At 38.7% G+C, this 14,332-nt stretch overlaps 2 protein-coding genes across 3 annotated transcripts; one reads left to right on the top strand and one right to left on the bottom strand.

Moving 5' to 3' along the window:
- On the top strand, positions 4,227–7,730 carry LOC109727807 (scarecrow-like protein 9). 2 transcript variants are annotated; one of them, XM_020257992.1, is made up of 2 exons: positions 4,227–7,423; positions 7,501–7,730. In XM_020257992.1, the coding sequence occupies exon 1, from the start codon at positions 5,050–5,052 to the stop codon at positions 7,309–7,311; it is 2,262 nt and encodes a 753-aa protein (XP_020113581.1). In that variant the 5' UTR covers positions 4,227–5,049; the 3' UTR covers positions 7,312–7,423; positions 7,501–7,730. The 2 variants fall into 2 exon arrangements, with proteins under 2 accessions (XP_020113581.1, XP_020113580.1); XM_020257991.1 differs by having other exon boundaries at positions 4,228–7,423; positions 7,521–7,730.
- LOC109727810 (UPF0161 protein At3g09310) lies at positions 10,299–12,656 on the bottom strand. The gene is made up of 5 exons (XM_020257994.1): positions 12,454–12,656; positions 12,320–12,383; positions 12,180–12,239; positions 11,869–12,009; positions 10,299–10,728 (listed from the first exon to the last, which is right to left on the bottom strand). Exons 1-5 carry the CDS (start codon positions 12,607–12,609, stop codon positions 10,670–10,672), a joined length of 480 nt encoding a protein of 159 aa, XP_020113583.1. The 5' UTR covers positions 12,610–12,656; the 3' UTR covers positions 10,299–10,669.

Raw genomic sequence — 14,332 nt, 5'->3', positions numbered from 1 at the left:
GTAGCTTTAACTATATTCAAACTAGAAAACATTACAATATCTATATACCCTTCTTATATATATAAAGTCAAAATCATGAACATTAATTAGGATAGTATATATAGAAAAACAAGCTCAGATGATCTTAATTAACACGGAAGCAATTAACTTAGAGTATATTGTAAGCTAATAAAAAGAATAGAAGGAGACCTTCTAGAATACAATTTATTACGAAGTTAGAAGTTTCTATTTTGCTTCTATGTATGCACCAATATTAATGATGCCTAGCTGGGAGTTGCACCAATGAAAAGGAAATAACATGCAGAAAGCACAAGCATGCATGCATGGTGGAGGGCGAAGTAGAAAAATCTTATATGTACATTCAAAAGCAAAGTGTAAATTGTATAAATTACTCACCAAAGGATCCATATAATTTTTCTTTTATTTTTAGTATTCACAAAAAAGATTGGGATATAACTAGTGCGGTAAAAATAATTTTTGGATAAATAAGATGTAAAATTTATATTAATTTTTGAGTATACAAATAGTATTGTTCATATGGAGTATAGGAAGAAACTAAATTAGATACTGAAATATACTTGGTATACTGGGTCGTCACTCGTGGACCAACCAATCAGGATGCACCAATATGCATTGATTTCGCAAACCGGGTCGTCACTCGCGGGCGTTTTGTTTGTTTGGAGCCTGTTTAGCTATTTTTCAACAAAGTGGTATTTAAATAGTGATATTAATTATGTGAATATATATATATATTGCATTAAATCCTCTCGATTTCTTCTGTATGTAACTAGAATTATAAATTCCTACTTGAAGCTTCTGCTTTTGCGCCTTAATATATATATATATATATATATATATATATATGTTATAATATATTTCACAATTCTCTTTTTTTGTGATTGTAACAAAATTTCTCATAGCTCCTTCTTTCAAATACGGTATATGTCCCTGTTTTACATCAAAACAAAATTTCTCATGCTCTCATCATGCATGGTTTTGATAACGTGTCAAGTATATATATAAACGGCACTGGGCCAAATAATCGGGTCAAGATTCGACCTATCATTTTAGCCTAATTAAGTTGGCAAAACAAAAACCAAAAAAGAAAAAAAAAGAGAAGAAAACACAAACACACACAAACACAAAAAATGGTCCAATTTAGGGGTTATCCAATTTAACCGGTCTAACCATGTTGCTGATATCTACATTGCACCTATAAACTTTATTGCGTGGACCTGGTCTACTAGACCATCCTTATCGCAAATCAACGCGTCCCAACTGTGTGGCAAAAAACATTAGGCAACAGTGAATATCATCACTTTATCACATCCCTGTGCAATGTTGGTGGTCCGGTCCATGGGTGACGTGGTTCACTGGGTCCATACAAAAAAATTTCACAAGCAATATTATGAGGATGTGTCAAGCTCCAAGGTTGTACTCTCTCTTAAACAAGTGCCAAAGCCAAAATTTTCACCTACTAGGTGGTCACATGATAACGACTACTACACAAACGCACCATGCATGAGATTACTTTTTTGGCTATGAGAGGAGAGGCATTACCAATATATATAGTATGAGTAATAGTATGGGTCCTTAAAATGTACATACCGTAGTAATGAGTCACATTCGAATTCATAACTTGTAGGGTAATTAATGGGTTTCTCTAATTTTTAATATTCCTTGACGTTGGTTTGAGTCTATAATTGTAAGATCTAATAAGTGAAAAGTACTATTAAACAAATCTCCCTAGATCAGAATCCTTTAGTACAGCTTCTCTTTATAGAACATTTGAAAATTCTACATTGGAGCTTACATTTTGGATTCTCAAAATTTTTTCATGGTGGCGAATATTTAAAGTCTTTTTATATATTTACCGAACTTTTAGAAGTAAATGCAATTAAAATAGGGACAGAAATGTAGCCAAAACGGCGTATTTAAATATTTTTAGCTGAAATGTCATATTCAAAATTCGACTCATTCATTATACGATCGATGTATTACCATGAGTCTGACTTGTTTATTATTAGTAACCATCAAACATGTAACGCTATGGAGTTTTTGGCCCTTAGATCTGAAGCTTTAGTCTTTTAATCATGCAACAATAAGGGAAGCTCATTATGAGCGACCATAGTCAACACCTTTGATCTAAGAGCCAAAAACTCAATAGCACCGGTAGGTGCTAATGATAATATTTTGGCTCAATTCATAGTACCTTCCTGGGTAGCTAAAATATCACTCATTATATATATTAATGATAGCTACAATCATCCCATGATCTACATTAGAATTAAAAAATTGGTGTCAGTTGAGATATATATTTATATAATCTAATTCCACTGTGATCTCCTGTGGGGAACATGGACTTTGTTGGTAAAATTTCCTCATCCCAATGAAGGCACTAAGCCTAAGACTAGGCATATTTATATTTTCTTAAATATAGAAATGCTTTGTCTCTGCAAAATAGTCCAACCCTTTCCTATGCATGCAAGTGATGGTAACAGCCCCAATCCATTGTATTGGCCCTGACCAACCAGGGACAGCATCTTCAATAAGTGGGGCCCATGTATATAGATTGCAATAGATTACTATGTTAATTAATAAGCATAATTATGGTCTTAATACTTAGGTATACAGTATTGTTTATGTGTTTCCAATGTCCTTCAACTTCATTTATTATGTCTCATGTTATCTAAGGTTTAAAGATGCTTTAAATTGGACTTTTTTTAGATGTACCATTATTAGTAATCTCTCTGCACTATTCAAGAAGATGACGCGTTGCCGTATATATGTTTGACTAGCTAATAATATTTATTATTACTACTTAAATAGCTAGATTTCGCAAATACACCTCTAATTTATACAGCTTGAAAGACAGAGGTGAAGGAAAAAAAACACAAAAACCTCTAATATTCTACAACAATTTGAAATTTCTTTCTCATTGATTATGTTTGGGTGCCACCAAAATTCGAAAATATGCTGCTTTTCAAAATAATTTTCTAACTATATTAAAAAAAAATTTATATATCTATTTCAGTTGCACGTTTATATTTTTTTAAACTAGAATTTTCAGATACCAATCATAAAAGAAAAAAATTTATAAGTAATATGAGAACGCTATTCGTACCAACTACGTACACTAATAATTATTTAGCTAATAAGTTATTCATTAAAATTGATCAAATACTAACTGTACAAAAATTTTTACAATTAATATGTTTTTATCTGAATTTGTGATTCTACCACGTACCTCAGCTCGCACAGTTTAAAATAATTTTTTTTAGAAAAAAATAGTAAGCTACCAACTTTGTTTTTTTTTTAGAATAGAAAATATTAAAATGGGATTGTAAAGCACGATTGAGGCAACAAAAAAGGCAGGCCTAATCTGCAGATTCCTCTGCCACATGTCTATATTTATTTATTTCGGAATATAAAAATAAAATAAAAATAAAATAAAATATATTTTTGGAGACCTTCTAGAAGGAATCTTGGGGTATCGCCTACGCACGTGCACATGATACGTTCGCGTACGTTTCTACCCTCTACATACCAGGTGATGACCCGTAACGGTGTATCCGTGTCATCAGCGGGGGAATACGTCACCCGTACGTCCACGTCACCGTGACACGTGTACACAGTGGGGCCCAGAACAAGGACGTGTCAATTACCGTTCGCGTATCTTTGCTTATCAGGTCCACGCTGACCGTCGGATCACTATTTACCCGCGGCGAACGTGGCGCGGGTAACTGCGCTGTGTCACGTGGCCAGAAGAATCTTGGCGAGCAAGCCATTGAATGAAGAAAAGTAAAGTGCATGCACCTGGTGCATGGTACATCGCATTTCTAAAAAGGAAACTCTAGGATTAGAATTTAATTTATAAACGCTTGCTCTGTAAGATTTAAAGGACCATATCAAATTCATAATTTGTTGATACACATTTGAAGTACTATTTATTTGACAATAATAACTTACATTAATATAAAAAATTTAAAATATTTTTTAAATATGATTAAATTAGATGCCTTATATCAGATTTGTAGTTTAAGAGTTCCACCGATCTAAATTACTGTGGTGCCTTTTAATACATGGGGCTTCGACTAAATTAGAAAACACAGAGTTCTCATATTTTAACTTTAAAATTAATCAACCGATAATTGGTACATGAGGTTTCAAGTTCGAATCCTAATTGATTCACATTGTTAGTTAAGTTTATTTCTAAATGAAATAAATAAGGTGGATAATATGCTAGTTCATGAGACATTGAAAATACACCGGGTGCATGAAACTAGTTCTCCACTTCACCGGCGTGCCCAGGAAATGCAGGGCCTGCGCGGGTAGTAACAAGTCAAACTCGTGGTCGGACCCGTCGCATGAAGACACGGGCTGCGTCGCCGGTGACCGGTTAGTTTACAATGCCACCGGCGGTAGCCGGTGACCTTTCATCAGACGGCGGAGATTTCCCCGAAGCGGCAGGTTCCTTGAAGCTTCGAGGGAGAGGAGAGCGGGGATTTTTCTTTTTTTTTTTTTAGACCCCTTTTTAATCAACCGCTGTTGGTTATTAATAGGCGTGCGACGCCTCTCGCCGCTCCCTCCACAGAGAAGCTCCGAGTGCGCTCTCTCTCTCTCTCTCTCTCTCTCTCTCTCTCTCCACCTTATCTTCTTCGTCGTCGAGGGTTTCATTGAGGTAAGCTTCTCTCCCTCTCTCTCTCTCTCTCTCTCTTCTCCTCGCTTTTTACCATAATTCGAGCACCATCAACATGATTTCGATTCGGGCGTAGCAGTAACCGAAGGATTTCGACATGATCGGTCTCTACTTCGCTCGTTGTTGCATTCGATTTCTCGTCTTCTTCATCGATCTCTAGGGTTTAGTCTCGCAGTTTAATGCATCTTTGTTCACTTGTTCGAGATCCTTCGTTTTGTTTCAATCGCTTTTTTTTTAGAAATATTTTGTTTCAATCGCTTTGATTCCGTGAAAACTAGTAGTTCTCATAGCTTAAGCTGTGGGATTAGGGTTAGGAATCGAAGTTCAGAGGGAGGAGGCGGAGGAGATCGATGGTGATGGGGGATTACCGAGGCGTCGTCTCCGGGTTCGACTACGATCTCCCGTTCTCGCACCAATTCGCCATGAACAATGGCTTTGATTACGACGATCTCCAGCATATCGTACCTCAGAGCACCTTCTTCGACCACAATCCCGCTCCCGTTCTCTCCACCCCTGTTTCTCAGACCCCAAACCCTCCTGCTGCCGCTTCGGGGCCTCAGGTGGATCCCTCCGACGATTCGGAGATCTTCTCCGACATCGTCCTCAGCTACATAGGCCGGATGCTGATGGAGGAGGACATCGACGAGAAGTTCGATCAGTACCCGGAGCACCCTGCGCTTCTCGCCGCCGAGAAGCCCTTCCTCGAGATCCTCGGTGAGCAGCTCCCACCCTCGCCCGATCAGCCGCCGTTGTATTCGAATTCCGAAAGCCCTAATGATAGCTCAAGCAACACCAATGGGAACCTCAATGGTGTAGGAAGTGGTGGTTTTGTGGTAGATAATAGCAGTAACAACAACACCTGGCCTTATGATCCTGTCGAGTATTATGAGCTACAAACTCACCCCCTTTTTATTGATTACTCTTCTCAATCTTCTTTCTCCTCCACAAATAGTAATGGAAATCCCTTAGAGGGCTTAGAAGAGACTCTGTTGAGCACAAATCCGGTTCCCGATCTCTTAATCCAAACTCAACCTGCTTTGCAATTCCAGAGAGGGTTAGAGGAGGCAAGCAGGTTCCTTCCTGATGAGAATAAGTTGGTAATCGATCTAGAGGCAAATGGATTCTATTTACCTGCGGAAATCAAACAAGAAAGTAGAACTAAATTGGTCGAGGTCAAGGCCGAGAAGGAGGAATATTCTATTCACAGGGGGAAGAAGCACCTCCACAGCGAGGATTTGGAATTCGAAGAAGGGCGCAGCAATAAACAGTCTGCCATCTATACTGAAGAGGCGGTCCGCGAGATGTTCGATAAGGTGCTTCTGTGTAACGGAGAGACGTGTTCAAAGGGCGTTAAAGAGCTTCGAGAAGCACTGCGGAGTGAAGCGACGAAGCACTCGCCGAGCAACGGGAGTCATTCCAAGGGGTCGGGCAATGGGAAGGGCCGCAGAAAGAAGCATTCGAAGAAAGAGGTGGTGGATCTCAGAACTCTTCTCATTCACTGTGCACAAGCTGTGGCCACCGACGACCGTAGAAGTGCAATGGAGTTATTAAAGCAGATCAGGCAACACTCGTCGCCTAAAGGAGATGCTAACGAGCGGTTGGCAGAGTGCTTCGCTAATGGGCTCGAGGCCCGTCTGGCCGGCACGGGTAGCCAGATCTACCAATCGCTCGTTGCAAAGCGGACCCCCGTCCCTGACATTCTAAAAGCTTACCAGCTCTACATGGCTGCATCCCCTTTCAAGAAGGTCTCCCATTTCTTCTCCAACCAGACCATCCTAAATGCCGCTGAAAAAGCCAAAACAGTGCACATTATAGACTATGGCATCTACTACGGCTTCCAATGGCCCTGCCTCATGCAACGGCTCTCTAGCCGGCCTGGTGGGCCTCCCAAGCTTCGGATAACCGCCATCGATTTACCACAACCAGGCTTCCGGCCCGCGGAGAGGATTGAAGAGACGGGCCGCCGGTTAGCTGACTACGCTCGAACCTTCAAAGTTCCTTTCGAGTATCATTTGATTGCAGCGAGCTGGGATACGATACGGATCGAGGATCTCAATATCAATAAAGACGAGGTCCTGATCGTAAATTGCCTCTACCGATTCAGGAATCTGTTGGACGAGACTGTCACGGTGGACTGCCCTAGAAATGCAGTCTTGAACACCATCAGAAAGATGAACCCTGATGTCTTCATTCACGGGATAGTGAATGGGTCGTACAGCGCCCCCTTCTTCGTAACGAGATTCCGGGAAGCCCTTTTCTTTTTCTCTGCGCTCTTCGACATGCTAGAAACGAACGTCCCTAAAGAGGATGAGCAGAGGCTTCTGATCGAACGGGATCTTTTTGGAAGGGAGGCACTGAACGTGATATCTTGCGAAGGGACGGAACGGGTGGAGAGGCCCGAGACATATAAGCAGTGGCAGGTGAGGACCCTGAGAGCGGGATTCAAGCAGCTGCCGCTGAATGGGGACATCGTAAGGAAGGCGACGGACAAGGTTACGTCATGCTATCACAAGGATTTTGTTATCGACCAGGATAATCGGTGGCTTCTGCTGGGGTGGAAGGGCCGGATCATCTACGCCCTATCGACGTGGAAATCAAATACTGCTTCTTAGCTTGATTCTTCTTCGTGTTCGACGATATTCATTCATAGTATATGCTGTAAATGGAGTTTAGTCTCACCTCCCCACCTAAACCAACGGTGATCCCGCTGACCAATTACAGAGGGTAATTTCAACTCTTATCCCTTGCATTTTTCTTGTCCGGTGATTTTGATCTAAGAATGATTTGTAAGCTTATTCCAGGTCTTTTGGTGTTAATGCAGGATGAAGCTTCCAAAATGATCAGAATTTATTGCTAGTTTTTTCTATTATTGATCAACATAGGGAAGGGGAAGCAGAGAAGTTCATTTAGCTTATTCCTCTCAGTAGTTTAGTCCAAACTTTTTGCTAAATGAATCCATGTTTTTGTAGATCAGGGTGTAGCATTCACTGTAATGATCTATTATATTAATCTTTCTCATTTGGTCTTATTAGCATTGATTCTTATCATTTTATTTTTTTAACAATTTTATCCATGAGTAGTTCATCTCACTACGTCGGAGATTCCCCTTTACGTGCAACCACACACCATCTAATGCATTGGATGGGCATTTGGTTGTTGGTTAGTGTTCGCTATCTATTCGCCATCTACAACTATAAAAGAGATGGCTACTTTTGAAATTATTAGCTCCATGTCCCGCTCAAACATACGTATGTGAGGCTCAAGGGAATCTATTAAAAAGGGGCATGGGTTTGACGTTTGTTACCCTTGCACAGGGAAATGATGATAAGGATGCGGCGCAAATTGTGACATGCCGAATTGATTAGCGGTCCGCGATGAAACAGTCTAAAGGGATCTGCTAGGATTAGTAGGCTAGAATATACCTTCGATACCCAGTCCGCGTTGATTGTTCTTGAATCCCTGCGGATGATGAGATACAACTGGATAATGCAATTATTGACGACAAAAAGTTTACGAGATTTAGGGGTGGGGCTGGCTTTGTTTTATTAAGCAACTTCTAGATCTGTCATAAAAAAAAGTAATGATGATATGTTTGAACGTACAAAAATTGAATTTATCCAATGTTGAAAAATGTCAATTTAAAGTTCCAAATAATTCTATTCAAATAATAAGTTTTTGCAAATTCTATTCGAAGTTCTTATTAATGTACCGAATTTGTTAGTGAAGTTAAGGAGGTTGTTTTTGTGTATGCGCGCTGCTTGTGTTGTGTGTGCGCATGTGCGTGTTTGCCGTGTGCTTTTCCGTGTTGTGTGCGCGCGTTGCGTGTGCGTGCACGTGTGTGTGTGTGTGTGTGTGTGTGTTTGGAGAATGAGATAGTGCGTTATTTGGCCCCTCCCATAAAGAAGAGGGGTCGATGATGTCACTGAAGAGTGGCTCGACATGGATTAGTGCATTATGTATCCTTGGACCAACTGCGCAGCAAGTGGCTTGCTAGTGCACCTTTATTATGGTTGACCTCGTACTCAAATTAAATGCAATGAATAACATAACGATGTCTATGGAGTGCGTCATCTCCCATTTTCGTTTTACTGTCGCTCCTTTGGACTTCGCTCTTCTTTTGTTTCCTCTCTCTCTCTCTCTCTCTCTCTCTCTCTCTCTCTTTCTTCTCGGTTTTATAATGCCCTCCACAGCGCTAAAATCTCTTCTCCATTTTTCTCTAAAAAAAAACCGTCCTCTGATTTAATTGGCTTCGCATCAGTAGGCGGCCACAGAAATAATAATCAATTAGCTACATTCAAAAAAGCATGAGAGGGAAGGAGATCCCTTATTTCTACGTATGAAATTATACTTTTTTTAAAGAAATATTTTATTATTCTAACTAAACTCTACTTTCAATTAATCAGATGTCTACGCATTTTCACCTGTCTAATGTATTCGGAAACTATTTTCGTAAAGAGTGGAGGTACCTGTCAAAATTCCCTACAAAATAGTAAAAATACAAGCCTGTTTAGTCCTGGTAAGTAGAGTGTTTACACTAGTACTGTTTAAGTGAAAAGGAATAAGAATAAAACATGATAATCATAACAAAAGCTCCGCTGCATTTTAGTCAACCACACATTGAGACTACAGCTATTTGAGGTGTAGAATCGTTCCTCTCAGAAGCCAAAAACCTATGTACAAATGGCGTGACCCAAAATAGATTCGAGTACTCCCCACACGAAACAAGCTAAGACCATTTTGTTCTTTGAATAGTGTAAACGGAATTAGTCAACTAATTATCCGGCAAAAACATCTTTTTCATGTGTAACACAAGAAACGTGGTTTTGTCTATCCTGTGGGCGAATTCTAGGGTTATCAGTTATCACATCAAAGGGCTAGCACTTTTCTTCGATTAGAACTCTCAAGAAAACATAAACATCATGATAGCATCAAAACCCAAGTACCATATTCCCAGATAGATAAGCTAAGTATATGTATGTCGCATTCATCCTTGTCATCATTCTCTATTGGCTTATAGTGTGATTAGTTTAAAAAGAGAAAAAAAAATTGTTGATAATAATGATGGCCCATATGAACAATTTATGTATGAAAATGTAAATTACGATTATCTAGCATCATAAAGAAAGATCAACATGGTCGATACAGAATTATTTACTTGGGCAAAGAGCTAACCTGAGAAATGCAGCGCACATTCAGCACATAAAGAGGTTCGGCGAATCAACCTCATCTGAATTGCTTAGAAACCAATTAAAGATGCCAAAATAATTGGCACTAGCAAAAGAGGATTCAACGTTTAAAAGCAACTTGCAGCTAACGAAAGTATACACGAGAATTTCAATGTATTGATAGAAGATGAGAGACTAAATAACAACGGCAAAATTGGTGATACAGGAAAGTAGCCTTGAAAGAAGATGCAATTAAAAAGCAAGTAGAGAGAGAGAGTAGGTTGCATAGGCCACCAGATAATACTCCTGACTTTTTCTGTTAATTATTATCATAATAACATAATTTGTAGTCATTATTTTGCATTTACTTGGTGCACATGTGCTGTAACAAGTTTATATCTATCACATCTTATAGACCTTCTCCAACAAGGATAGAGCATAATTTGAATGGAATAAAAAATAAAAATAATAATACAGGAGTTCTCTCCTGAAGCATTTGCTAGTTTAGAATGACTTTCCTACTATATTATTACGTATTCCATTAAAATCAAGTGGAAGAAACACATGGTAGCTGATGGCATCACATGATTATTAAGAACAACTCTGTAGCTATCTCCATGACAAAAGCTCTAAATTTATGATCATAACATAAACTAAAGCGAGGTTAGTACAGAAAGACGCAATAATTTATCAAGCGAGAAACTGCCCGATTAAGATCTTAAACCTTTCTTTCCACTTTAGAAATATAGTTAGAAGACAAATATTTCATTGAAGTGTGTCGTTTTAGATACTGAGAAATGCTTTATCATTGTTCAGATGGCTCTTGCTCGCCAAACCACCTGGGAGGATCAAATCCGGATCCACCTACGTCACATCGTATTGTGTATTTAGACAAAGCATCAAGTCATAAGAAAAAAAGTTCAATCAGCATTAATTAACAAGAGAAAAGAATTAGTGGAACTTGAATAAGAAGATACAGAGATTACTGAATGAATATCCTTTCATATCAAGCTGCAACAAGTTATCGCAATTCTAGTTAAAAAGATTAAGAAATATTAACAAGAAGGGGCTCTACATATTTATTCCTGTCAAACATCGATTTTTATATGTACCCTTTGCAAAGTCTGATTTTTCATATTTCTACATTGAAGATACAGTTGCTAACAGAAGCCGATGTCCTAAGTCAAGGATTCATCATGTGCAGTGATTAAGACGATGGATTATATCTCAAGTACTGAGCCTGTCTTACAAGTAGTTGAGCTTTACAGGCCTTCTACAGGAGGAATAAAGATAGAGCTAATAGAAAAGAGATGCTCAGTGGACTCATTCCAAGAGTAGAATAGACTATTTTGAAATTCAAATTTCAAAAAGTAAATCTGTATAATCTAGCAATTTAAGCTCATATTATGGGTAATCAAAGTAATGAGAAATACCAATAGAAAAAAAGGGCATTACATACAGGCTTAAATGACTCATTTGAACTCAGAAAACAATTAATTCTTTTCATACAACAAACAATTAGTCAATGGAAGAAAACTAATAAAACCACAATTTCGATCAATAGCGGAGAGCAAAATTTATTGATTTTCATAATAAACATGTAGCCAGAAAAGAATAATTACATCAGAAACACTACGTCACGGTCATTCCAGAAACACATAGACCTTTCTGCATCATTTGTTCATTGCCTATCCCGGTTACCAGAGAGTAGCGAGTCTTAGATACACTATTATGCTTGCAGGTTAACATTACTATGTAAAATCATTCACTTCATCCATAAACAAATTGTCCTACCTATGGTTGAGCAATCATTTTTCCGACCCCTAAATAGATGACCTACAGCCTGGAGGAACTTTATCCTCAAGATGTTATATAATTAAACTTCCATTGCACCTAAATGTAACAATAATCCATGAGCTCTAACACATCCATTTCCAATCACGACACATTTTTAAACACTCTGTATACTTAATTGTTAACTAGAACAGTGGCGAAGAAACATACCGAGAGGATTGCAACGGCAGATACGCCAAGCCGTCAAGATCGTTCCCTTTACAAAACCATATCTTTTGTACGCCTCCATCGAATACTCACTACACGTAGGAACATAGCGACAGCTAGAAGGCAACAACGGCGAGATCTCTCCTGCACAATCAATGCTCTCCAGTTTAAGCACTTTACAATCAATTAGCTAAAAAACTTCACAGCATTAATATTTATTTCTTATACTAGCGCAAAATCCCTAAAAACAAACAAACAAGACAATATGTAACGTAAACAGCATGGTAAATAAGAATCGAGCTTAGTGAGCTTACTTTTGTAGAATTTGAGCATCGACAATGCTACTTTAACCCCGAAATCCCTAATTTCCTCCTCTGCGAGTCCCAAAAATACAGTAAACAACGACAATAACCTAAAATCACACACAAATTAGAGACAAAAATATAACCACTACCATCTACGCGCTTCTGAATTGAAACTTCCTCCCGTCGACTACATGGAAACCGACGAATCTCCCCCTGAAACCGACACCAATTCGCTTAAAATTTGCATCAAAAGAAGCGATTAGAGCTAGGGTTTGGAGATTACTTGAGAAGTGCGAGAGGCGACGCTACGCGGCGATCGGAGGGGAAAGAGGAGGAAGGATCTGGAACCTTCGGAGAGCGATTTGGAATGATCGAAGAGAGAGGGAGGGTGAGAATAGGGTTTCGACGAGGGAGGAGATATGAGGAGCGCCGAGGCCATCGCCGAGAGCGTGGCGCGAGATGGGATCCGACCGTTAAAGATTAGATATTTTGTTTCATTTATTTATTTATTATTTGGATGCAGTAGGCTTGAGAAAACTGTGTAAAGGGGGCCCATTTGAGTGGCCTTAAGTGACTACTAGCAATATATGGGCTGGGCCAACAACGGGAAAAATGGGCTGTGCAATGATTTATTAAATTCTAGACGCTATACTTTTAGCTACTAATGTACTGCAATTTTTGTTATTTTGGGGAAATGATTCAATTATTATTTTAGTGTAATCATTCGATTAGCCTAAGTTGGGTAGAGTAGTGAAGGTACCTGTAAAGTTTAGCCTTTTCCAATGCTATTTTAATATAATTTAGTGTAATCATTTGATTAACATAAAGTTTTTTATGTTTGTAGAGCAGTGTTTGGTAGAGCAGCGAAGGTGCCTGTTGAATTTCACCTTTTCCAATCCTATTTAAATGTAATTGAATCCGAAAGAGTAATGTAGTGTGTGTGTACAAATATATATATATATATATATATATATATATATATATATATATATATATATATATATATATATATAATTGAGTTTTTATATTTTTAAAAATATCAAAACATTGGTGCTCGTAAATTTTTAGTTTTTAGATTAAGAAATATATGATTAGGATGATGTGGGCTCCCTAGAGTTAACTAGGTGATTGATAAACACATGTGATTAAAAACATTTGCCATCCATATTAATGGGCGCTAACAATCCTAATTAATGAAGTTTTGGACTCACGCGCTTATTGCGGGCCACTAATATTAAGCCCCTTGGCCCTCTCCCTACCTAACAATAAATCTCTTGCTCCCCTCCAAGCATCTCCCTCTTCTTCTTGTTTAACTTTTAACTAGTGATGTACCCGTGCTTCGCGCAGGTACAATAGGTATATTGTTAATTATATTTATAAAATATAGTATTCTATTAAATATATATATTAAATACATATTTGTATTAACATCTGATTTCACAATATAAAATTTTATTACAGATTTTATCTTTAGGTATTTGATAGTTTTTATTTAACTTTCTGGGGTTTCGTAAACTTTCAATATTTTTTAAAGCAAAAAAGAAAAAAATTATAATACGCTTATTTNATATATATATATATATATATATATATATATATAGGCTAAATTACAGAAAATCTCCCTGTAATAACTCGCTTTTTCACTTTTCCCCCCTGACATTTAAAAACCTACACTTTGCCCCCCTGTAAAATGAAAAATGTTCACAGGGGGGTTACGGTGTGTAAAATGACCATTTTGACCCTCGCCATTGTCGTCTGCTTCCCCATCTTCCTCAGCCGCCCCCTCGTTCGGCCGCGATTCCCACCTCAATCGGCCGCGATTTCTCTCCATTTCCTTCTCCACATGCCCCCCTCTCCTCCTGCACCCTCGCCACCCTCGATTTCGGCGACAGTAGGAGAAAACCAAGGTGTGCGACAGTAGGAGAAGGGCAAAGAAGGCGAAGGCGAGGCGGCGAAGAGGATGTAGGTGAGGGCGAGACAGTGGAGGACGGCGAGGCGGCTAGGCGGCGAGGCGGCGAGCCGGAGGGAGGCGAAGCAATAGGAAGATGACGGAGGGGTATTTTCGGCATAAAAATATATTTTTTAACGAAACCCTAATGGTAGGGGGTGAAGTGCACATTTTTTATTTTACAGGGGGACAAAGTGTAGGTTTTTAAATGTCA

This window comes from Ananas comosus, linkage group 23 (genome assembly GCF_001540865.1).
Source record: "Ananas comosus cultivar F153 linkage group 23, ASM154086v1, whole genome shotgun sequence".
In the NCBI taxonomy this organism is placed as follows: domain Eukaryota; kingdom Viridiplantae; phylum Streptophyta; class Magnoliopsida; order Poales; family Bromeliaceae; genus Ananas; species Ananas comosus.
This window is presented reverse-complemented; position numbering and strand designations above follow the sequence as displayed.

What these genes read in the sequence shown, in the direction of transcription:
- LOC109727807 (XM_020257992.1), top strand. Translation starts at nt 5,050, where the DNA reads ATGGTGATGGGGGATTACCGAGGCGTCGTCTCCGGGTTCGACTACGAT.
- LOC109727810 (XM_020257994.1), bottom strand. Translation starts at nt 12,609, where the DNA reads ATGGCCTCGGCGCTCCTCATATCTCCTCCCTCGTCGAAACCCTATTCT. An exon ending in TCGCCTCTCGCACTTCTCAA is followed by an intron (nt 12,384 to 12,453) that starts GTAATCTCCAAA and finishes TGTCGGTTTCAG; the next exon opens with GGGGAGATTCGTCGGTTTCC. An exon ending in GATGCTCAAATTCTACAAAA is followed by an intron (nt 12,010 to 12,179) that starts GTAAGCTCACTA and finishes TTGATTGTGCAG; the next exon opens with GAGAGATCTCGCCGTTGTTG.